At 46.5% G+C, this 26223-nt stretch overlaps 1 protein-coding gene across 1 annotated transcript; it reads left to right on the top strand.

Moving 5' to 3' along the window:
- CHRNA9 (cholinergic receptor nicotinic alpha 9 subunit) lies at positions 1 to 24591 on the top strand. The gene is made up of 5 exons (XM_073657021.1): positions 1 to 253; positions 16626 to 16771; positions 20750 to 20904; positions 22693 to 23225; positions 24050 to 24591. Exons 1-5 carry the CDS (start codon positions 187 to 189, stop codon positions 24589 to 24591), a joined length of 1443 nt encoding a protein of 480 aa, XP_073513122.1. The 5' UTR covers positions 1 to 186.
- Positions 24592 to 26223: the final 1632 nt, after the last annotated feature.

The raw sequence follows: 26223 nt of genomic DNA, 5'->3' as shown, positions 1-26223 counted from the left end.
TACTCTCAGTCACAAGACGCTGGATGTCTTCCTGGTTCACCACATTTATGTACTAGGCTGTATCACTACTGCAATAAGAGGAATGGATCTCTATATGAAGATGTTTATTACTTGGAATAACATTGCGCGAAGAAGTCAATGAACACACTAGGAAATACCGGCATTGCAGAAACCTGAATATTCAATATGAAGACTGCTTCAGCTATCCTTTGCAAGTTAACATGGCTCATCTCCGCAGTCCTGGATCTGAAAGGTAAGATCAATTATCTAGAACTCTTCTACGCAGCAAACTTACCATACAGCCATAAAATATTTAGCACCTATCCATTGGATGTCGTAAAGGAGTAATCCAACTTCTAAAAAATCAAAAGCTGTAAATTTGATAACGTAGAAAAAGAACTCTACTTACCTCTTCTTACTTCTGCCGATTCAACTCTAATGTTTCTACCAGTTTTGTTTACAAGCGGTCAACACGTTGTGCCATACTACTAGCATCATGGCGCAGTGCTAAATGGGGCACGTGACTGCTGCAGCTACTGATTGTCATGCACGGACTGTTTGTAATAAAAGTTGGAGAGTATCAATGCTACATTGCCAGTGGAGAGTATTGTCTCTCTTTTTTTTTAACTCACTTTTACTTTTTTTACAGTTTTATTTTAGATGTTGGCTTACCCCTTTGAGTTGATGTGGTCCAACTGCACTGCTCAAACATTGCTCCCATTTACCATAGTTGTGTAGTGAGGAGAAGGGGATCACAGGGACCCCTTGTTCTAGCAATCATGGGGGCCACGCGAGTTGGATTTGTTACATGGTGTGATAGAATATTTAGCATGTAATATTTTTCAAACAGTTATTAGAGGACGTCCAGAAAAATCCTTGCCACTAGAGATGAGCAAATTTATGGGAATGAATTCTCCTCAAATTTTATAAAAATGTAAAAAAATTTTACATTTTTATAAAAATTTTAAAATTATTTTTTTCCAGAATATGGATTTTTTTTAATTTCTTCGGCACAAATTCAGCAATATGACGATAAACTGCAGCTGGCATTTTGACCAATCATAAAAGTCTGGTATGAAGGTATGAAGATAAAAAAAAAAATTATAATACTCACCTCACCACTTACTTGTCCCACCGCCCCCACAACCTGGTCAGCTGCACCTCTTCTTTTTGCATTTCACATCAGCTTCAACCTTCTGCATTCTAGGCCTGGACTTCTAGCTTGACCAGGTGTCTGACGTGCACTTTTTGTGACTAATATACATTCCTATAGCAACTGACTACGCCTCATAACCAGGTTCAGCGTCAGCACCCAGCGCACATGGGTGAGCAGGGACCCTGAGCAGGCGGGGGGGGGGGCCGGTGGTCAGGCAGCTTAGTTGGTGCGGCTCCCCACAGATGGAGCGGGGCCTCAGGGCAGCGTAAGGAGGAGAGATGCAGGACAGAGAGGACCCAGCTGGGTCAGAGGAAGGGTAGAAGAATAGGCACGCACACCGGAGTTCACTTCAGTACCTTTACTGGGGTGTTTTCAGGCACGATCCAGGGCATTGTAGGGTGAACGGTGCATTTCAGGACTCTCCCCAGTTAGCGGGTTTGGGGCCTCCTGTTTCTTGCCTTTTCCTGGTAAGTTTATGACCTGCCTGGAGCTAGGCCTAACTTGGTCTCTGTCTGGCACCTGCTGACCTGGTGGTAGGGCCTTTGGTTGGAGATCACACTCCCTGGTCTCTTGGGCCTCTGTGATTCCTGACCCTGGGATAATGGTCAGCTTCTGGTGTTCCTGGGACATGTAGTTCACCAGGGGTTCCGGTTGTTTCTGCTGGTCCTAGAGATCCTTGCAGACACGGACCCGGTGTCCGGTATATGGTCTTGGGGTGAGCTGGCTAAGCTCCTCTGCCCCATATGTAGCTCGCTTACTCCACTCGCCTTCGGCCACGCTCGGGGCTCTCACTAGGCTTCACACTGGCAGTAGGCCTTGCTACTCTTCACCGCTCTTATGGCGTCGGCACGCCTTGGGCTCACTAACCTGAGCTCCCTGAGTCTGGGCTGAACTGGACTTTCTCACAGACTTAGACAGACTGACTGTAGACTCCAGACTGTAGATCCCAGACTTCAGACTGAGCTGCCTAGCTCCACCTTCCCTTTTTATATCCCTAACGGGCTCCATCTCGTGGTCTGAGGTGGAAAGTGGAGGTGTGTGAATGCTATGAGGGCCTCTTGTGGAGGAATCCGTCCATGCACCCCTCTAGGATCTGTGGCACCAATGCGCTGCAGGGCGCCACATTCTCCCCTAGCAAAGCTCAGTACTCCCGGACTGAAGTACTTTTTATAACAACAATAACTCTTCCCTTCATGGGAGGCACTTGGCTTAAACGTTACATATAAAACATTATAAATAATAAATAGATACATACAATTCAATAAGCAACCCCAGAATTCAAGTCTCTTCCGGTGAGGTTCCCCGACAGGATGTCCATCTCACAGGGTAGAGTACTTGGTAGCTTGAGGGACCTGTCCAAAGCAAACCCTCCACGTAGGCCCTGGGGTGGCCGCAGGGCATGGCGATCCTGAGTTGGACCTCCATTAGTGCTACCCAGACAGGTTTTGCTTCTGAGGTCACCTAAAGGGGCACTCCAGGGAGTGAAATTATTTACAAGAAGCAGTTTTTGGGCTGCACATAGTCCTCAGCCACAAAGTTCTTTATGTACCCGGACGGGTAACTAGAGGCAAAAAGTGAAGTGTCCATATCACTTAAATTGTCCATTATAAGGCAAAACACAAGTTAATAAATACATACATAAAAATACCCAATATAATACCCCAGGGGCAACTATCTACACTGTCAGAGTTTCTTTCTTTACTCTCTGTATCTGACAGGGGTCTGACCTCGTGTGCTACATGTCGACCTACGTGGTACTGGGATGCGTGAGGCACTAGTATTTGCACTACCTCCCATTCTGTCTGTTCTAAGTGTTGGGGAACTGCAGGGTTGCCTTAACCTCCCTACGGGACTGGCAAGTATACCATTGGCTGGGCCTTTTTGCTCTGCTCCAACCGGGGATCCTTCTTCCGGGGATTCTTCTTGAGCAGGCTCTTCTGAAGCACTTACAGATTCTACTTGCTGTGGAGGGTCTTCTGGCTGTTGAAAGAAGTGGATCACAGGTATTATTACTGCTCCTCCTAGTTGAGGCCAATCTGCCGGGAAATCTCCTAAGTCAGTATGGAGTACTGCTTCTATAGGCTCCTCCGGTATGGTGAGAGGCACTTCTTCTTGAGGTTTTAGCAGGTCTGGACACAACTTCAGATGGTCTCTAGATACCGTTGCAGTCGTTATTCCTCCGTCTTTGCTAATCAAACAGGTCTTCTTGTTATCAAATCTTGAATTTAACACAGTGTAGGGTTCTCTCTCCCACTGGTCATCAAGTTTGTGGTTTCTCCTTTTCCTCTTTAACACCACTTCTCCTGGTGTGAAGGGTTCTGCGGGCGCACTTTTATTGTAGTGGGCTTCCTGCTTGTCCCTTACCCAAGTGAGACTGTCTTCGACACAGGCCTGTACTCTTCTGTACCGCTCCTGTCTGGTCGTGTCCCAGTCCTCAGTGGACATATCTGCTTCTGGTTCTACTACACCAAGCTCCAGGTCCATGGGCAACTTCCCGGGTCTTGCTCGCATGAGATATGCCAGAGTACAATTGGTGGAACTCACAGGTATGTGGTTGTACAGATCTACCAGGTCAGGTAGTAGGTCTGGCCACTGATTTCTCTCCTCTAGTGGTAAGGTCTTCAGCAGGTCGATGACGATGTTATTCATCTTTTCACAGAGACCTTTGGTTTGGGGGTGGTACGGTGTAGTCCAGATCTTTTTACATCCGTACAGATGGCAGAACTCCTTGAACAGTTCGGCTTCAAATGCTGGGCCTTGATCCATCAGCACCTGCTCCGGGTATCCATGGGGCCTGCAGAAGTATGCCTGAAATGTCCTCGCTGCTGTCTCTGCCGTCAGATCCTTGACGGGGGCGACCACCAGGAACCTGGAGTAGTGATCCATCATGGTCAGGGCATAGGAATATCCTGACCTGCTGGGTGACAGCTTGACATGATCCAGGGCCTCGATCTCCAAGGGACGAGTTGTCTTGATGGGTTGCAGGGGTGCCTTCTGGCTGCTGTAGTCTTTTCTTCTGAGGCTACAGGGTCCACAATTCCGGCACCACCTCTCAATGGAACTGCGCATTCCAACCCAATAAAACAAACACTTCAGCAGGGTTTCTAGCTTCTTCCAGCCAAAGTGCCCTGCTTGATCGTGGTAGGCCTCCAACACCATCTGGATGTCCGTCTTGGGCGCCACTATCTGCCATACCATCTCATGGGTTTTGGGGTTGACGTACCTCCGGCACAGCTTCTCTCTATAGATGAACAGCCGGCTCTTCTCATTCCACAGCTGCTTGGCTTGTAGAGACGCGTCCTTCTCCAGGGACGCACAATGGACGCATTAACGGGACCCAAGTCACAGGTATCCAAACCGTACCAATGCATTGGAGATCGGGTGACTTTATTAAAACAATGTCCAGAATAGAGAGCAAATGGATTTTTCAACTAAACACTCTCAAACCTAGAGGGCTCAACAGTGAAATTGAGCTGTTTGCATTCACTGATTGACAAATATACATATGACTGACAGGCACCCAATAGGACTATACCCCATCAGGGTATATAAGGGCACCACATCGCTGGGGGGGACTATCCCTGAGGAAGAAAGCCGAGACTTTCGAAACGCGTTGGAAGCGTCCTATCCCAGCCCTGAAAGCGCTAACAGGCCTCCGTACCTCGTGTGTCACGCGCTGCCACGTCACACAGGTCCTCGCGCGCTTTCTGCAGGAAGCACGTACTCTCCACATCCGGAACTACGCAAGACAGCGGCAGTCACCGGCCGGGACTCCGCTCTCGCTCCGGACACAGGAACCACCCGCCCGCCTCACTGGACATCCAACACACCCTGGGACGACCGCTCCTTTCTGCACCCACGTAAGACCATCAACAACTGTAAGTAAACCGCGCGCTTTGCTGCCTCCCCGGGGCACTACAGTCAGACTACCCACTGACCACCAATCTGTTTCCCCTCAGAACAACGCACTGTATCAAGGTAGGGGCGACTACCACAATACCCAAGCTCCGCTACCTATCACTGTGCCCTACCAGGCACATACCGGACCATAAAGAACAATCAGTGCACCACCAGGACTCCACCAAATTACTCCAGGTAATACCACTAACCAAAATTAGATACCACTAGCCCCTCCTGGGCCCACAACTCTACCTAAATCATACTCTTTACCTCTAACCATAGGTAGATTTGAAGCAGCACCCAAGGACTGTGGGGACACTGCGGTTAAAAAGACACCTGACCCCTTTATGCCAGAAACCGATCAAGGCACTACCTACCCTGATACGCCGAAAATAAGGTAACTTGCAACATACCCTCCAATTTCCCTACCTGCACACCCAGCTATTGCATAACCTGCCTCCTCACCCACCTTGCTATCCTCCACAGGCACAACTACCAACGAAGCAAGGTTACTGAGCGGGTTAAATCCCTACCACCGACCCAACAGTCCCAACTAGGACTACCACCACCCTATACAGGTACTAAAGTTTTTCACTATACACTAGTGATCCTAAACCATACGAGATACTAACCCTATACTGGACCACAGGGACCGGCTCCAGGATTTCCAAAGACGACACAGCCTTCCCATACCAAATAATCTCGACAAACCAGGTGAATTTTTAACCCATATCAAACTCTGATTTCATAAGGACCTCCTCTACTCAAATCAAAACTACCTACTTCTCCTGTCTTTACAGGTCCTCAACTTCTGAGTCAAACCAAAGATCCTCTTCTAACCAGACCAAATAACACTATATCCCAAGGAATACCCTTCCGTCATACACCCTAGGGTGTACTGAATCCCTACTCCTAAGAAAAATTTCATACATAAATTTTATATACCCTTTTTTATATACTATATTTTAACCTTTTTACAAATACCTTAATAAAGACTAATTTTATAACTCAAACCTTGAGTCAGTTTCACTACACAAGCGCAAATTATAACTGTCTGTATTGCTACCCTTACCCACTGACACATAGTGGTTTGTGTTCCTTAATTCGCTGCTGCTAAGTGACCAGCCTAATAGCGACTCCTACCTGTTCAATTCGATGACAATGTTATTCATCTTTTCACAGAGACCGTTGGTTTGGGGGTGGTACGGTGTAGTCCGGATCTTTTTACACCCGTACAGATGGCAGAACTCCTTGAACAGTTCGGCTTCAAATGCTGGGCTTTGAGCCGTCAGCACCTGCTCCGGGTATCCATGGGGCCTGCCGAAGTACGCCTGAAACGCCCTCACTGCTGTCTCTGTCGTCAGATCCTTGACGGGGGCGACCACAAGGAACCGGGAGTAGTGATCCACCATGGTCAGGGCATAGGAATATCCTGACCTGCTGGGTGACAGCTTGACATGATCCAGGGCCACGATCTCCAAGGGACGAGTTGTCTTGATGGGTTGCAGGGGTGCCTTCTGGCTGCTGTAGTCTTTTCTTCTGAGGCTACAGGGTCCACAATTCTGGCACCACCTCTCAATGGAACTGCGCATTCCTACCCAATAAAACCGACACTTCAGCGGGGTTTCTAGCTTCTTCCAGCGAAAGTGCCCTGCTTGATCGTAGTAGGCCTCCAACACCATCTGGATGTCCGTCTTGGGCACCACTATCTGCCATACCATCTCATGGGTTTTTGGGTTGACGTACCTCCGGCACAGCTTCTCTCTATAGATGAACAGCCGGCTCTTCTCATTCCACAGCTGCTTAGCTTGTAGAGACGCGTCGTTCTCCAGGGAGGAACCTTCTTGGGTTATCAGCTCTTCGATACGGCTGACAACTGGGTCGCTGTCCTGGGTCTCCTTCCAGCTGTGGTGAGGTAGGGGGTTTAACGTCTTACCGCGATACCTCCTGGCGGCTCGTTGCTCGTGGACCATTCCATTCCGATGAAAGGCAGGTAGTTCAATCTCCTCCAGGTCATCCACTTCTTCTTCAGTGTCCGACTGGTGAGGCATCCTGGACAGGGCATCGGCGTTGGCGTTCTTGCGGCCCGCCCGGTACTTAATAGTTAATTGGTAATTTGACAGCCGAGCCATCCATCGTTGCTCCATGGCTCCTAACTTGGCTGTTTCTAGATGAGTCAAGGGGTTATTATCAGTGAAGGCAGTGAGCTTACTGGAGGCCAGGTAGTGCTTGAACCGTTCAGTGATGGCCCAGACCAGGGCCAGGAACTCCAACTTAAAGCTGCTATAGTTCTCTGGGTTCCTCTCGGTCGGGCGGAGCTTCCTGCTTGCATAGGCGATCACCTTCTCTCGGCCATCCTGCTTCTGACTCAGTACAGCTCCTAATCCTTCATTGCTGGCATCAGTGTACAGCAGGAACGGTTGGCTGTAGTCAGGGTAGGCTAGGATCTCTTCGCCAGTCAGGATCTCCTTCATCACCTTAAAGGATTCAGCTTGCTCCTTACCCCACTGGAACGGGGGATTTCTGCCTCTGGGGGACTGTCCTACCAGAAGGTCTTGCAGAGGCGCCGCTTTCTTGGTATAGTCCTTCACAAACCTTCGGTAATACCCGACTAGTCCCAGGAACTGACGTACCTCCTTGAGGCTCTTCGGCTCCGGACATTTCTGGATGGCAGTGACCTTCTCCGGGTCTGCTGCTACTCCCTCTGGACTAACGATATGCCCCAGGTACTGTACCTTTCGCTTGAGCAGGTGGCACTTTGAGGGCTTCAGCTTCATCCCATACTGGGACAGCGACCCAAATACCTCCGCCAGGTGCTTCAAGTGGTCCTCATACGTTTTGGAGTACACTATCACATCGTCCAGGTATAGCAGTACAGTCTCGAAGTTGCGGTGTCCCAGGCAGCACTCCATCAATCTCTGGAACGTTCCGGGGGCGTTGCAGAGTCCAAACGGCATACTGTTGAACTCGCAGAGTCCCATCGGGGTAGTGAAGGCCGTCTTCTCCCGATCCTCCTCAGCAACAGCTACTTGCCAGTACCCACTAGTGAGGTCAAGGGTGGAGAAGTAATTTGCAGACTTTAAGGCAGCCAGGGATTCCTCTATACGTGGTAAAGGGTATGCATCTTTATGTGTAATGCGATTTACTTGTCTGTAATCTACACACATTCTCATGCTTCCGTCCTTTTTCCTGACTAGAGGAGCTGCCCAGGGACTACAACTATCCCTTACTACCCCTGCCTTCTTCATGTCGTGCAACATCTCCTTCGCCTTCTGGTAATGTGTTGGTGGTATAGGCCTGTAACGTTCTTTGATGGGTGGATGGTCACCTGTGGGGATATGGTGTTGTACCCCTTTAATCCTCCCAAAGTCAAGTGGGTGCTTACTGAATACCAGCGCGTATTCCTGAACCACCTGGTGTACCCCCTGTTTCTGATGGACAGGAGTGGTGTCTGTCCCAACATGGAGCTGTTGACACCAATCCTCCACCTGGGTTCCCGAGTCATTATCCTCAACTTCGTCTGGTGAGGTTAAGGACTCCGCCGTGTGTATGGAGTAGTTATCTACTGTGTACAATTTGGCAACAGTGGCATAGCGTGGTAATCTAATCTCGTCCTCCCCATAGTTTAGGAGGCGTACGGGCACCCTCCCATTGCGTACATCCACCACCCCTCTGGCAGTTAAGAGTGTAGGTCTATGTTCTGAGCTAAGGGGCTCTACTACCGCCTGGTAGCTCCGTCCTTTGAGAGCTATTGATGCTCTACACCAAATCAGCATTTCACTCATCGGGGGAATCATGATGGGTACCGGGTCTGTCACCCGTACATTACCAATTTCACCGCCTGTTAGCTTTATCTGTTGCTGGTACATAAGGGCTCGGATCTCTTTCTGGAGCGCCCTTCTCTGCCCTGGTCTGGCAGTGTCAGCTATCTCTTGGAGCAAGAACAACACTTCTCCCAAACAGTTACTAACAATATTTGTGCCAAGTACCATATACAAGTCTGTATCATCAGGATTAGTCTCTACTACAATTAGTCCCTGGTCCTTCAGTTCCACTCTTCCTACCTTTACTGCCACATCCTTAACCATGACTAGGTTAAGGGGGAGGCCGTTTGAGGCATACACGGAAAGATTTGGATCTGGTGGTTGAAGTTCGTCTATGGACCAGAACCTTTTGTAGAGCACATCAGGCATGATGGTTACCTGAGATCCTGTGTCCAGCAGAGCAGGTGTCGCGATGCCGTCCAGCATGATGGACAGGAAAGGTCTTCCTCCCACGAACCTGCTGTACCAGTTTGATGGGCCTGAGGGGTCTACTCCAGGGTGTCGGCCCTCGGCCCCAGGGTTCGCTCGTTTAAAGGACAGCTCTGGACGGCGTGACCTGTCTTGTGGCAGCGGTGGCAGACAGGGCCCTCGGCGGGGGGCGTTGGTCGCTGGTCCTCCCAGGGGGTGGCGTTGTCCTCCTCCTCCTTCTCATCCAGGGGACATCCTCAGGGCTGTCGGCTAGCAGGACCCTTCCTTCTGCCTCGGGCTCCGTCCGCAGCCGCAGGGCATTCAGTACAGTGGTCAGGGTTTTGCTCAACTGACGCACTTCAGAGCGCAGGCTGTCCAGCTCACTAGGGGACGTTGCTGGAACCTTGGCTTCAGCAGCCACCGGGGAAAAGGTGGATACTGCAGGCACTGGGGTGGCCCCACCCTGGTAACATTGGATAGCAGTTGTTTCCAGGGGCTGCAGTCCTTTTATAGCCATGTCCTTAAGGGTGTCAAAGGTGGCATCTGGATGATCCAGGGACCACCAACGCACAGTCCTGCTCTCCTCTTGAGACCTCAGTCCCCGGATAAACTGTTCCTTCAGCATTCTATTTTCATCATTGATGCTGGTTGGACTAACCTGTTTCAGAGCTCGCAGGGCCCCTTGTAAACGCCAGGCATAGTCCCGAACACTGTCCTCCGGTTGCTGAGAGCAGTTGTAGAACCTCATCCGGAGGTCTGTCTCAGTACGATTCTCAAAGACAGTCTGTAACTTTTTAAAGATTGCGGACACTGACTCCTGGTCTGCGGCCGACCAGGTTTCTACTTCTCGCTCCGCAGCACCAGTCAATTGTCCCAATACAACAGTGGCTCTTTGCTTGCCTGTCATAGAGTACATGTCCAGTATACCACATATTTTCCTTTTAAATCCAGACAGGGTATCTGGTTTGCCGCTGCACTGGGGGAGCCACTTCGCTCCAGGGATGTACGGTAGGGCCATGGGTATGACAGGGGTTACAAGCCCTGCTGGTGGAGCGGCTGCTTCGGCCTGCTCGGCGCCGAGCGCGGGTTGAACATCAGGGTGGTTAACCGGTACTTCGGCGTTGTGCTGTTCTTTGGACATTCTGGCGCCCCCCTAGCGAACCGTGGCCTACCTTCTTTTCTTTTCTTCCGGTAGGCAGCAGCTCCGCAGGTGACGGTCTTCCTTCAGGACCTTGTGTCGCTTGCGTCCTACGTCAGAGCATTCAACGGGGCTCCTTCCAGTACCTGGGGCTTCCTGGTTTGACGTCGAGGCGTGGGGCGTGTCCGGGGCTTCGCACGCTTCAGCAGGTACGCCTCATAGTTTTCCCGCGGTTACGCCCTTTTTCCCGCTCAGCGACACAAAAATGGTGGCAATCTTCGCCACAGTTAAAATACACAGTTTATGATTAAAGGTGCACAGTACCCGGTGGCAACGGGCACAACACTCCGTCGTTACAGCGGGCACGGAATCCTGTTTGTGACGCCAGGAAGAGATGACGCGCCCAGGGGATGGGGACGACTCGGCGCCCGGGCCTTGTTGTTGCCTGACCTTGGGGGATGTCGCGGTGGTCGGCTCCCGGGCCCGTACCCTGGGGTCACTCTTAAAAGCAAGGAAAGGGGGGAAGGTGTATGGGAAAGGGGAATTGTTCGTGACGCCACCCGTGGTGTCTGGTGAGGATCACCAGCGCTGCGACAGTCCTCTGAGGCCGGTGGTCAGGCAGCTTAGTTAGTGCGGCTCCCCACAGGTGGAGCGGGGCCTCAGGGCTGCGTAAGCAGGAGAGATGCAGGACAGAGAGGACCCAGCTGGGTCAGAGGAAGGGTAGAAGAATAGGCATGCACACCGGAGTTCACTTCAGTACCTTTACTGGTGGTGTTTTCAGGCACGATCCAGGGCACTGTAGGGTGAAGGGTGCATTTCAGGACTCTCCCCAGTGAGCGGGTGTGGGGCCTCCTGTTTCTTGCCTTTTCCTGGTAAGTTTATGACCTGCCTGGAGCTAGGCCTAACTTGGTCTCTGTCTGGCACCTGCTGACCTGGTGGTAGGGCCTTTGGTTGGAGATCACACTCCCTGGTCTCTTGGGCCTCTGTGATTCCTGACCCTGGGATAACGGTCAGCTTCTGGTGTTCCTGGGACATGTAGTTCGCCAGGGGTTCTGGTTGTTTCTGCTGGTCCTAGAGATCCTTGCAGACACGGACCCGGTGTCTGGTATATGGTCTTGGGGTGAGCTGGCTAAGCTCCTCTGCCCCGTATGTAGCTCGCTTACTCCACTCGCCTTCGGCCACGCTCGGGGCTCTCACTAGGCTTCACACTGGCAGTAGGCCTTGCTACTCTTCACCGCTCTTATGGCGTCGGCACGCCTTGGGCTCACTAACCTGAGCTCCCTGAGTCTGGGCTAAACTGGACTTTCTCACAGACTTAGACAGACTGACTGTAGACTCCAGACTGTAGATCCCAGACTTCAGACTGAGCTGCCTAGATCCACCTTCCCTTTTTATATCCCTAACGGGCTCCCTCTGGTGGTCTGAGGTGGAAGGTGGAGGTGTGTGAATGCTATGAGGGCCTCTTGTGGAGGAATCCATCCATGCTCCCCTCTAGGATATGTGGAACCAATGCGCAGCAGGGCGCCACAAAAATGCATGCGGTCAGGGAAGGGGAAACAAAGAGGCGTGAAGGACCGGACTGCAGGCTGTGGGAACAACGCAACAAGTAAGCAGTGAGGTTACCATAATTTATGTCTATTATGCCCTGGGGTCAATTCACAGCAAATAGCTTCTAAGCGATTTGAATTACACTGTAAAATCTGCACTATTTTGTAAAATTGCATCTTGACAGATTCGGTGATGTCCATTTGCAAATTCTAATCGCTTAGAAGCTATTTGCTATGAACATACAGTATATATATATATATATATATATATATATATATATATATATATATATATATATATATATATATATATATATATATACACACTGCTCAAAAAAATAAAGGGAACACTTAAACAACAGAATATAACTCCAAGTACATCAAACTTCTGTGAAATCAAACTGTCTACTTAGGAAGCAACACTGATTGACAATCAATTTCACATGCTGTTGTGCAAATGGAATAAACAATAGATGGAAATTATTGGCAATTATCAAGACACCCTCAATAAAGGAGTGGTTCTGCAGGTGGGGACCACAGACCACATCTCAGTACCAATGCTTTCTGGCTGATGTTTTGGTCACTTTTGAATGTTGGTTGTGCTTTCACACTCGTGGTAGCATGAGACGGACTCTACAACCCACAGAAGTTGCTCAGGTAGTGCAGCTCATCCAGGATGGCACATCAATGCAAGCTGTGGCAAGAAGGTTTGCTGTGTCTGTCAGCGTAGTGTCCAGAGGCTGGAGGCACTACCAGGAGACAGGGCAGTACACCAGGAGACGTGGAGGGGGCCGTACCTCCGCCTTTGTGCAAGGAGGAACAGGAGGAGCACTGCCAGAGCCCTGCAAAATGACCTCTAGCAGGCCACAAATGTGCATGTGTCTGCACAAACGGTTAGAAACCGACTCCATGAGGGTGGTATGAGGGCCCGACGTCCACAGATAGGGGCTTGTGCTCACAGCCCAACACCATGCAGGACGCTTGGAATTTGCCACAGAACACCAGGATTGGCAAAGTCGCCACTGGCACCCTGTGCTCTACACAGATGAAAGCAGGTTCACACTGAGCACATGTGACAGAATTGACAGAGTCTGGAGACGCCGTGGAGAGCGATCTGCTGCCTGCAACATCCTTCAGCATGACCGATTTGGCAGTGGGTCAGTAATGGTGTGGGGTGGCATTTCTTTGGAGGGCCGCACAGCCCTCCATGTGCTCTCCAGAGGTAGCCTAACTGCCATTAGGTACCGCGATGAGATCCTCAGACCCCTTGTGAGACCATATGCTGGTGCGGTTGGCCCTGGGTTCCTCCTAATGCAGGACAATGCCAGACCAGACCTCATGTGGCTGGAGTGTGTCAGCAGTTCCTGCAAGATGAAGGCATTGAAGCTATGGACTGGCCCGCCCATTCCCGAGACCTGAATCCGATTGAGCACATCTGGGACATCATGTCTCGCTCCATCCACCAACGTCACGTTGGACCACAGACTGTCCAGGAGTTGGCGGATGCTTTAGTCCAGGTCTGGGAGGAGATCCCACAGGAGACCATCCGCAACCTCATCAGGAGCATGTCCAGGCATTGTAGGGAGGTCATACAGGCACGTGGAGGTCACACACAATACTGAGCCTCATTTTGACTTGTTTTAAGGACATTACATCAAAGTTGGATCAGCCTGTAGTGTGTTTTTCCACTTTAATTTTGGGGGTGACTCCAAATCCAGGCCTCCATTGGTTAATAAATTTGATTTCCATTGATGATTTTTGTGTGATTTTGTTGTCAGCACATTCAACTTTGTACAGAACAAAGTATTCAATGAGAATATTTCATTCATTCAGATCTAGGATGTGTTATTTGAATGTTCCCTTTATTTTTTTGAGCAGTGTATATTTCTAAAGGTGCTATTGACATGAAATTCTCACCAGATGTCGGTAAAAACCCATCCAATCCACACAGGCAAAGAAATCAAACTATAGATGTCCATAAATTAAGTTATATGTAATAATGAGAAATGACACAGGGAAAAAAAGTATTGAACACGCTTATTGAAATTTATTTAATACTTCGTACAAAAGCCTTTGTTTGTGATGACAGCTTCAAGACACCTACTGTATGGAGAAACTAGTCGCATACATTGCTCAGGTGTGATTTTGGCTCATTCTTCCACACAAACACTCTTAAATCCTGAAGGTCCCGTGGGCTCCTTCTATGAACTCTGAGCTTTCGTTCTTCCATAAATTTTCTATTGGATTCAGGTCGGGTGATTGGCTGGGCCATTCTGGCAGCTTTAGTTTCTTTCTCTGAAACCAATTTGGGGTATCCTTGGCTGTATGTTTTCTCTCTATTCGGCTGCTGGAAAAAACCAAGCACAGTCCACGACAGTACCAGAGAGGATAAATGGAGTGTCAGCTGAGCATGCGCACTTCTGCTCCATTCTAACAAGTGCCCTGTTTTGCCAACCAGTGTTGCCGTACCCTCACCGATCTCTAAGTCATCAACTGATCTTCACTGGAAATCTCTATTAACTACTTTACTCGTTATGTAGTTGTTCATGGCCCCCTTTCAGACACCTGAGACCCGTAACATTTTTATGTTTCTGTCGATGGAGCTTTGTGAGGGCTTTTTCTTGTGGTGAGCATATGTTTTTGATAATACCCCTCTCGAATACAGTGCATATAACATTTTGATCATTTTCTATTGCTTTTATAGGGAGGTGACAAAACCTCTATGGTTAATGCAGATTGTAGAGCCCTGCCGTGCACCCAAACAGTGATTTTCTCCCACATATGGGGTATCGGCGTGCTCAGGAGAAATTGCACAACAAATTCTGGGGTCCATTTTTTCCTGTTATCCCTTCGAAAATAAAAAAAAATTGGGTCTAAATTAACGTTTTTGTGAAAAAAACTTAAATGTTCATTGTTTTCTTCCACATTCTAAAAATTCCTGTGAAGCACCTGAAGGGTTAATGACCTTCTTGAATGTGGTTTTGAGCACCTTGAGGGGTGCAGTTTTTAGAATGGTGTCACTTTTGGGTATTTTCTGTCATAAAGGCCCCTCAAAGCCACTTCAAATGTGATGTGGTCCCTAAAAAAATGGTTTTGGAAATTTTGTTGGAAAAATGAGAAATCACTGGTCAACTTTTAACCCTTATAACTTCCTAACAAAAAATTATTTTGGTTCCAAAATTGTGCTGATGTAAAGTAGACATGTGGGAAATGTTATTTATTAACTATTTTGTGTGACATAGCTCTCTGATTTAAGGTCATGAAAATGAAAATTTTTAAAATTGCAAAATTTTTAAAAATTTTCACGAAATTTCCGATTTTTCCATAAATAAACGCAAGTCATGTCAAATAAATTTTACCACAATCATGAAGTAAAATATGTCACGAAAAAACGATCTCAGAATCAGTGGGATCCCTTGAAGCGTTCCAGAGTAATTACTTCATAAAGTGACAGTGGTCAGAATTGTAAAAATTGGCCTGGTCATTAACGTGCAAACAGCCTTCGGGGGTAAAGGGGTTAAAGGGTTAATAAACTTCTTGAATGTGGTTTTGAGCAGTTTGTTGGGTTCAGTCTTTAGAATGGTGTCACGTTTGGGTATTTTCTGTTATATAGGCCCCTAAAAGTTACCTCAAACGTGATGTGGTCCCTAAAAAATGGTGCTGATCAACTTTTAACGCTTCTAACTTCCTAACAAAAAAAACAATTATGTTTCAAAAATTATGTTGATGTAAAGTAGACATGTGAAAAATGTTGTTTATTAACTATTTTGCGTGACATATCTCTCTGATTTAAGGGCATAAAAATTAAAAGTTTGAAAATTGCGAAAATATGAAATTTTTTGCCAAATTTCCGATATTTTCACAAATAAATGCAAGTTATATCGAACAAATTTTACCACTATCATGAAGGACAATATGCCATGAAAAAACATTCTCAGAATAACTGGGATACATTGAAGCGTTCCAGAGTTAATACTGCATAAAGTGACACTGGTCAAAATTGAAACAATTGGCCTGATCATGAAGGTGAAAACAGGCTTGGGGGTGAAGGGGTTAATACCAACATGAAAGATCCATTCACATCATCAGTCATTTTTCTCATTTATTCATACTGATTGTGGGCGTGATTAGACAAACTGATGATCAGAAAAAAAGTTACTATACCCAATTATTAGCGCATCTGAATGGGCTTTAAGGTTGCCTTCACGTGCAGCACAGTTTTTAGGATTTTTTTAAAACCTCAACAAAACATGCTGCGATTGTGGCAATGAAATGCACCTCGGCTGCAACATGTGAAAGCAGCGTACATCTCTATATCACTTTTACAACATGGGCAGCAAGCACAGAAGGATCCATTATTGTTAAAGGGGTTTATGAGATTAATAATGAAAGGTCTATTTTTTCTTTCTTGAAATAGCGCCACTCTTATCTACAGTTGTGCTCAGTACTTCAGTTTAGCCACCTGAGTGCTTCAATAACAGACATAGTCCATTGACAAGAGAGACGATGTCCTTTAAAAAACATACACCACCAACAGAAATCACTCCAAAAACACAGATATAAGCCCAGAACAGGTGGAGATTGGGAAAAAAAGAAAAATGTAGAAAAAAAGAATTAAATAACATATTTTGTCCTATTCTTGTATTTTTAAGGGGTAGAAACAGCAAAAGGAAAATACGCTCAGATGTTGTTTCGAGACTTATTTGTAGAGTATTCTAATGCACTGAGACCAGTGGAAGATACGGACAGAGCGTTAAATGTTACACTTCAGATTACACTGTCTCAGATCAAAGATGTGGTATGTATCTTACTAACAATTGTCAATTTATGGTCCATGTTGTCGGTTGTGTGTTTCAGCAAAAGCTCATGTGTGATTCCACTTCCAATATGGGGTCCATCAATCTACTGAAAGATCCCCCAAATGCTATAGGTTGCTCTACATGTGTAGTTTGTTTATCGAGATTGATGTATACTGAAGATCACATAATTATAGCATTACAGAGGTTCTATAATCAATGCTCCCTGTGCTGCTCCCCAACATAAGGGCTTATTTACATGTCAGTATTTGGTCAGTATTTTGTATCAGTGTTTATATGCCAGAACCAGGAGTGGAATTTGGGGCCTAAGCAGATGTCAATGCAACTTGGTCTGAGCGTGGACCGCTAATGCATGGACGCGCCTCTTCTGACCCGAATGTGACAGCCTTTTAGAAATATATGAAGCGGTCTCGCTCGAGTCGAGAGACCAGCGGCCAGTCAATGTGTAGCACCCCGAGGGCTCGGCTGCTACAGGGGTATTGCACCTCAAACCAGAGGTGTGATATTCCACTCCCGGGTAAGGATGGAGTGTGGACCAGGACTCGTTTGCTGCATGCAGCACACTCACCCCATTTCTGAGGGACAGCTCAACGGTGCTCCCACTAGACAGAAGTGCAGGCACGACAGTATCTGTCCCTGGCTGGAGTGGGGAGGGGGAGGAAAACCCAGTGGTGTAGGAGCAGATAGGGGTGGGTCTCTTGGCATAGGTAGGAGCCCATTGGTTGCTAGTCACCTGGGCTCGGGTGTTAGAGGGAGGTATAAAAGGTGGGCACCATCTTAGAGTAGTGAGTTCGGTTCAGTTCAGAGAGGAGTTCAGCCAGAGAGGGCTGACAGGGAGCTGTGGCTCAGTCTGGGCCCAGCTCCATGAGGCGGGCCTGGAGTAGAGGCAAGAAACAGCAGAGAGAACAGGAACAGAAGAGAAAGGAAACAAGGAACAGAACATTAAGAAAGGCCCAGAGACACGAGAGAAGAAGGAACCCCATAGGCCCAGGAGATTGCGGGTGAAGGGTTGGCAGAGCAGGGTACCGGAACCCAAATTGGTGGAGGCAACAGATTCCTCAGCCAAAGACCGGAGGTTGTGACCACATCTTGGTGCGACCCCTCACTACATCCACCAGGAAAGCATACCACATAGGGTCAGGGAAACCGGAGATAGGTTTCGCCAAGAGAAGGCCCGAGGGAGCTGGACAAAGGTGGGTCACTGGTGAGGACGGCCAGAGAAGGGAAGAGAAGGGAGCCCTGTGCCACGCTCTGGAATTGCCTGGGAGTTGGTCGAGCCCCTTGCCTGGTGGACGCAGCACGGCTTGGGCAGTCATCGCCTGCAGGATTGACACGAATAACAACTGTGAGTAAAGCATTGGAAACTGCAACCACACGTCTCTGTGTTTCATCGCCGCACCAGCACCATCAGTACTGGGACGCTCACACCATCACTCCCATCATCTACACTAAGCTGCCCTGAGGCAATACTTCTCCCGTGGGGAGTTATCCCATACTTGGCTGCGCATACAACATCAGCCTCAGCGGTCTGCAGCGCAGCGGCGGTCCCCACTGATCGCAATCCACGGGTGGCGTAGTCGGACATTTGTTATCACACTCAGACTGCCACTGAATTGACCGCCCTGGGCACGGACCGGGTCAGCGCCACGGAGACTACAACCCCCAGCGATCCGGCTCCGGGTGTCCCCTGCACAACACAGGCCCAGGGGGTGCATCAAATGCATTGCGGTTCCAGATCAGACTGAAATCCACAGACGTGGTGCCCTTACAGGGAACAACTATAACTGAAAGATTGACACCTGTTTTGTGTTTTTAGACACTCCTGCTTTTGACATACAAAGACTGATGAAATATTGTTTAAAAAGACTGTTGGGTGAATAAAGTCTAAGGCTAAGTGCCCACGATGCAGAAATGCTCCGGATTTTTCCTGAACGTTTCTGCATCTCCCCTGGCAGAGAAAAACGCATGCGGATTGTACATGCGTTTTTTCAGCCACAGACGAGCGTAAGTGAGACACGCGCACCTAGTAACCCATTGTTTATCATGGTTACGAGCTGCTAAAGTGAGCGGTAACCTCCCGCTCACTGTAGCAGAGTGGTAATCATGATAAACAACGGGTTACTAGGAGCGCGTGTGCCCCTAGTAACCCGATGTTTACCATAGTTACCAGCCTGCTGCTGCTTCAGCAGGCTCGTAACCAGGAGCAGGACATCGTGGAAAGATTCTTTCCACGATGTCGCTGCTCCCCTGATTGTTGGTGAGCCTGCCTGATTGACAGCTCACCAGCGACCACATAGCGACGCAGCAACGATCCCTGACAGGTCGTATCGTTGTCGGGATCGTTGCAGCGTCGCTAAGTGTGACGGGGCCTTAAGACTCCAAAAAATGCTTCCCATGTGGGGAAGCCCCCATAACATGATCCTGAACTAGACCTGATAACAGATGTGGGTTAGGTCAGGTGCCGACGACCGAATTATCGGTCCAAGTGCAATCCAACAAAACATCAGATCGCACCCAGACCAATGTTATTTTATGGTGATAGAAAATCCTGGCAAAAAACATGCCAGGTAATGTCAAATCTAACAATGATAATATGGAAATGCAACATGTAGCATATATGACCGGCAATAGTAGATTATAGGTTCAGAGATAACACTTTGAAAATGTCCATATCATCAAGTCAGTCAGTAGAATTATATGGTTTCCATTACCTTGAGTCATTATTGGTAGAGTCTAGGGCAGCGTGGGGTAAGATGCTAGGGATGCCTGGCAGCCTCGACGCGCGTTTCACCCGGAAATGGCTTCATCAGGAGGCGTGGCTATCATGCAGAAGGGAGAGACACCTTATATATGTGATTGTGCCAATCAGAAACATTCGCGTGGCGAGGCCCCGCCCCCGGCGATGACGCGGGCATGACACGCCATACGCGACAAGGAAGGGGACGGAGTATCCCCTCCGTTGCCGCGGCAACGCGTCCAGCCCACGACGCCGCCGGAGCGGAGACACGCCAGCACAAGAAAAGAATAGTATAAGGGTGTGTGGGGTGATAGGAAGCAAATATAGGTATGCCGGATCTTTTTTTTGCCAGGATTTTCTATCATCGTATTATCTAGCCGACAGCCTATATTTACATCTGTTATATATTGTAAGCTGCCTTAAGGGATGTTAGTCTCTGAGCAGGGTGTCTTCTTCTTACCCTGCCTTCTCTAGCTGTCCTCTCCCCTCCCTATCCGTTTTTACACTTTTTTTGTCGCTATTGTGTAATAAAATTTATATTGCGTAATAAAATTTATATATTTTTGATTCAAACCCCTTTTGTGTCAGTTTGGGATTATCTACAGGATAATAGAGGCAATTATTTATAATAAGGGGGTCCTTTCTCCCTTCATGTTTCACCTCTTATTCCCAAAGTGAACTTTTGTTGGTGTTGTTAGTCTTATAGGGGTTACGGACCATATATTTTATGGCCGGTTAATAGGATTTCAATGTTATTTTATGGGCCTGTGCACAAGTCCGATTATTTCCTCGGACAGAGTCTGTCCAAGGAAAAAAATGTATGCTGCGTCCAAAGCTCTGCACGCAGGTGAATCCGCATGTGTTCATTGAACCATGCGGATTCACCACATCCTATACATTGCACTGATATTTCTCTTGCGGAGACGATAGAAATTGACATGCTGCGGTCTGGAAAGACGCATCGCATGTCCGTGTCCGCGGGTGATCCGCAGGTGCACAGAGACGCATTGTGGGCATGGGATTTCTTGAAATCCCATCCACTATGCTGTAACATCTGGCTGCTGTGGATTGCATGCAGCACAAGTGCGCTGCGTCCAATCCGCAGCAATTGCTGATCGTGTGCCCTAAGAGATATTTATTAATTTATGCAATTTGTACTCTCAAATCTGGTGATACATATGCTTTAAGTCTTTTAAATATTTCTTTTTTATTGACCTTCTAGGATGAAAGGAACCAGATATTAACAGCGTACATATGGATTAGGCAGAGCTGGTATGACGCCTACCTGACATGGGACAAAGATGAATATGATGGTCTGGATTCAATTCGTATTCCGAGCAACATGGTATGGAGACCAGACATAGTCTTGTACAATAAGTAAGTGGACAACCAAGATGAGTCTTTTTTTTATTTCTGATCTAGATGAATGCAGCTTCCTTTTGTGGTCTTATAAAGTGCTCTATAGTAATAATCTAGTCAGCAATTGTCACATATCTGTTTTGTAAATGGGAGAAATTTACATTGTGTCTTTCCTCTGTTATTCCACCTGGAAATGTATCACTAAATTGACACCTAGTCATAATCATTCTTCTTGTCTTACAGTGTGACACTGTCATCATTCATTGTACAGTAGCAAGGTGTGTAGATATATGGATTTTCGCCAAGAAGAATGGTAGCATCCAGTTTTCAATTTATTCCTACATTTCCAGAAGAATGGTACAATGCGGAGTTATAAGAAAGGATGCTTTGCCATTTATGAAGAATACAGTTATATACTAAATCGGACATATAAGGGAGTAGATAGAGCCTCTCAGATAGTGTTCTATCATACCTGGGAAACAAAATTATTTTAAAGTATTCTATTATGAAATCATAAGCTGAATATAAATTACATTCAGATACTTCCATGGTCATAATTAAATCCATAGCTGTGTTCACATGATAACAGGTACATGGATGCAACAGCGCAGACAATGAGGAGACAGTGGTACTTAAACCAACAGCCCTTTATTCGATTAATACAATTAAAGGGGTGCATTTGACCCAATATCAGAGGATAGCGCAAATTGTGAAAAATGAAACAAGTTATGTTACAAGAAGAATACAGTAAATTCAGATGAATCGGATATTGACACAATGCTGTAGACACACTATCATTCTATTATTATTAAACAACTGTTATTGTCAGTGAGGTTTTAGTCTTAATACCCTTGTTAAAAGGGAGTCACTTTCACTTTCACCGTCGTCACTCTTTAGGAACGTCACACAGGCACTAACATCGATAAAACTACCTGCTAAGCTGCAAGTCCCAGATTGGATTGGTGGGTTACTCTGCATGCGGGCAGCCTTCGTTCCCTGAAGCATGGCCCCAGTCCCCACTTTGTACTGTACGTCTACACTGGAAGCGAACATCCCTCTGCTGTGGCCTATTCCCTTGGCCCTCACTTTGCTCACTCGGCACAGCCCTATTGGCTCTGGTTTATCTTGAGTCTTCACTCGGGTCTGGTCTCTCTCAGGTCTTCGCTCGGGTCTGATCTCTCTCGGGTCTTTGCTCTGGTCTGGTCTTTCTCTTAGGTCTTCACTCTGGTCTGGTCTCTCTCTTGAGTCTTCACTCAGGTCTGGTCTCTCTCGGATCTTCACTTGGGTCTGACCTCTTGATTCCTTTACTTGGGTCTGGTCTCTCGCAATGGAGGCTATAGGCCAACTCCGCTGCTCACATGACCCTCCTGCTACAGGTCCAGATGCCGACTCCTACCCTTCTTGGGCCTCCCAGGCCTTTCATAATTATTAATTGCGTTACAGCTGTCACCTGACCCAGCATCTCCTCCAATCTCTTCCCCAAAGGAACATGCACCTTACTCTTGAGTTCCTGCCAATTTAATTATTTCTGCTTTTCTTTTCTCTATCATCTTTAACCAGCAGATGGCGATGTTCGCTTGCAGACACTCTGTTAGGCAATAACTGTGTGCATCTTCTCACTTGTCTATCTCCAAACACACATATGATGGTACAGTACATTGCCAATAGTTGCCACCTATGCTCCAAATCCAGTAGAAATCATCCTTGATATACAGGTTTCCAAATTCAGTCTTGAAACTAATGTACACTGGGAGATCCAAGACCATAGAATTACGGACTTGTCTTTTATTGCTTTCTTAAAAACAGGGCAGATGATGAGTTTGCTGAACCAGTAAATACAAATGTCGTCCTCCGGTATGATGGAAAAATCACATGGGATTCTCCTGCCATAACCAAAAGCTCCTGTGTTGTGGACGTCTCATATTTCCCCTTTGACGACCAGCAATGTAACCTTACCTTCGGTTCGTGGACCTACAATGGAAATCAGGTGGACCTTATAAATGCTATGGACACTGGGGATCTCTCGGACTTTGTAGAAAATGTGGAATGGGAAATGCAGGGTATGCCAGCAGTGAGGAACGTCATCACTTATGGGTGCTGCTCAGAGCCTTACCCTGATGTCACCTTCACTTTGATCCTTAAAAGAAGATCTTCCTTTTACATTTTCAACTTGTTAATACCCTGTGTCATGATATCTTTCTTGGCTCCGCTAGGTTTCTATCTTCCTGCAGATTCAGGGGAAAAAGTTTCTTTGGGAGTGACCGTTTTATTGGCTCTCACTGTCTTTCAATTAATGGTAGCAGAAAGCATGCCTCCTTCTGAAAGTGTGCCGTTGATAGGTAAGTTCTAGGTATCATTAAAATCATCACTGTTTTTATTGGAGTTTTACCCAAGAACTTGTTGCAATCAACTGGATATAAATATAGCCATTAGTATAATACAATCTTCAGAACTAAAAGGGAAATTCTCAACTGAATCCACGGAATATGCAATAAATGTCATGGATCCCAACTCTGAGCATTCTGCTAATTTTGGAAACAGGGTTCACCTGTCTCATTGCTGCTGTCACTTGCTCATCTTTTATCAGAACTATCATACTTGAGAATAAAGAAAAGTTTGCTGAATCAGAACCACTACTGCTAAATTGCCATTATTACCATATGATAGAACCTGTGCAGGATGAAGAGTCCTCCAGCCGTGTTCCAGATAAAATGGTAAGCTTTATTCAACAAGTTTAAATGGTAGACTTCCTCAAGAATATGCAAAATTTTATATTCTTTTTCTACGCATTTCAGACTGCAGCTCAGTCCTTATTCATTATCCATGGATAAGGACAGAGCTGCAGTCTGAAATGCGTATAAAAAGAATATAAAATTTTGCATATACTTTAGTAAGTCTGCCATTTAAACTTGTTGAATAAAGCTTACCATTTTATCTGGAACACGGCTGGAGGACTCTTCATCTTGACCTACCTTCACTGTGCCACATCGGCCAAGGGTTACTCTATTTTACGATAGGACCTGTGTACTTGATGGCAGGTTTTGGTGTCACATTGAACAATCTTTTAGTTAGATTTTTTTAGTTTATGTTTTGAATTTGGATAATTGTATTCTAAATAATGTTCATATAAATGTGGAATAAGGTCTTTCTTCATCTGTTTTAGGTAAATATTATATAGCTACCATGACCATGATCACGGCATCTACAGCTCTGACAATCATCATCATGAATATACATCTATGTGGAGCAGAAGCAAAGCCCATCCCTAACTGGGCCAGGGTCATCATACTTGACTATATGTCGAAGATATTTTTTGTGTATGACGTTGGTGAGAACTGCACCACACCACAGGACGATTGTGACACCGTTTCTCAGGACAGTGTTCATTCCTACAATGATTATGAGAAGGAACAGGAGGTCTATGACACATTGAAGCGCCCACTTTCCATAAGAACAGACTTTGTTTGTGACATTGACATCCAAGCTAAGCTCAATGATCATCCGTTTTGTAACCACTGTGCACATTACAGATCACTGGCAAGCAACATTGAATATATAACTAACTGGTACCGAGAACAGAAATCCATTAGTGCCAAGGGGATAGAGTGGAAGAAAGTGGCCAAGGTGATGGATCGATTCTTCATGTGGGTCTTTTTTATTATGGTCTTCTTCATGAGCATTTTAATTATTGCAAAGGCGGTGTAACTCTAAAACCTACCAATGCAGGATCAGATTTCATAAAATGTTAATAAAATGCAATGGCATGGTGATTTTTTTTTGGACTAGTCAATGTTTTATCTTCTATTTCAAACACAGGATACTATCCACCAAGGTCCAGCATAAGTAGTCATAAACCCCTACATCTCCAGGTGTTCTTAAAAAGTTTCAATATTTGGTCCTTTTAATCCCTTGCTTGCATTCTAAAAGCACATTGACTTACGAGTGAAAAGCATTGTTCTACACGTGCCAATGACAAGAAGCCTTGTACATGGCCTTATGTGCCAAACTGTTTATGGAATAAGTTAGACTTGATGGGTTGGTCAAACTCACTAATTTTGGCAGATTCGGCCCACCATCTAATGTCTACAGGGGCCTCCTGAATTTCTCCTTTCTGATGATGTTGAGGATCAGAAGGATCCAGATGTTGGAATTTCAATGGTCGATCCTTTTTTTCAGTTGGGAGAAAAGCCTCTGACAGAGGAGTCTGGCAGCGTCTCTCTTATAGAGAACTCAGGCGCTTTACATTTATTTTGTATGCAAGAAAATCACTGATGAAACACTGACAAAAAAACGCTGATGAAAATCGGATCCAAAGCGCTGATGAAAAAACATTGAAATGAGGTCTATTCTAAAGGAGGTTAGCACTTTGGATTGGGGGAGAGGTGGGGCCCAAGTTTACCTGCACTGGGGCCCCCTGCGTACCTTGCACATTACCTGAATTGGGAATATTAATGAGAAGGGAACTATGGAAGCAGACTGGCTTAGTTGTTAGCTGCTTGGGTTAGATGCCTTGCAAAAACCTGGGTTTAAGACGGTTCTATCGCTCCTGTAATGTAAGCTGTGTGAATGAAGGATGTGACTGTAACTTGATACAATACAATGTGTGCTGGCATCAAATCCCAGTAACTACATGTTAATTATTTAAAGCCATTATTAAGGAAGAATAGTAAGAAGTATAATACGTACAGGTGCACAAATAACATAGGACATCCTAACTGCAGTGCTCCATCCGTGTAATAGAAGACAATGCTTTATCCATAAAGTATATCATGTACCTAATGCCCTAATGCTATCCAGTTACTGAAGTATGTATATGGCCAGTGAAGCAGACAATTTATTCACATTTATTCAGCATTAATTTATCATACAAAGCAAAAGCAGTTACTGGTTTATGCTCCACGATTCAACATGTTGCAGGGATCTTGTGAATTTGGCACCGTGTTACATAAGCCCCAGGTTGCAATTTGGTAGTTGGTGACCGTTGGGTCCATCAGTCTACTATATCCTCGCGTTTCTGTAATTATGGTTTTCATCCCCATGTTGGAGAATTTTCTAGGATTAGTTCTGAATCTCCTACTGTGAAGGTGTCCATACTGAAACATGTCTGGAGGGAGGTTCAAAAGAATATTGGGGCTGCTCAGTTTCGTCAAAAATGGAAGGCCGATAGAAAGTAGGTGAAAAGGTCATCTAAAAATATTAAACTTAAAGTGCCATCAGTGAAGTTGGGTCCAAAGTTTATTAGTCTGTAAGAGATTCTGGTGAATCTGGTGGCTTTTAAATTGAAGCTTCTCCCATCTCTTCGGATTCTTAACGTTTTTGATAGAGCCCTATTAATGG

Source organism: Phyllobates terribilis, unplaced genomic scaffold (assembly GCF_046119375.1).
Source record: "Phyllobates terribilis strain yellow unplaced genomic scaffold, ASM4611937v1 Scaffold_1__5_contigs__length_1240528914, whole genome shotgun sequence".
NCBI lineage: Eukaryota > Metazoa > Chordata > Amphibia > Anura > Dendrobatidae > Phyllobates > Phyllobates terribilis.
The sequence above is the reverse complement of the archived record's forward strand: the minus strand, read 5'-3'. Positions and strand labels throughout refer to the sequence as shown.

Excerpts from the sequence above, each read along its gene's own strand:
- CHRNA9 (XM_073657021.1), top strand. The coding sequence starts at position 187 with ATGAAGACTGCTTCAGCTATCCTTTGCAAGTTAACATGGCTCATCTCC. Across the intron at positions 254-16,625 it reads CGCAGTCCTGGATCTGAAAG|GGGTAGAAACAGCAAAAGGA; the intron begins GTAAGATCAATT and ends TGTATTTTTAAG. Across the intron at positions 20,905-22,692 it reads GACATAGTCTTGTACAATAA|GGCAGATGATGAGTTTGCTG; the intron begins GTAAGTGGACAA and ends TCTTAAAAACAG.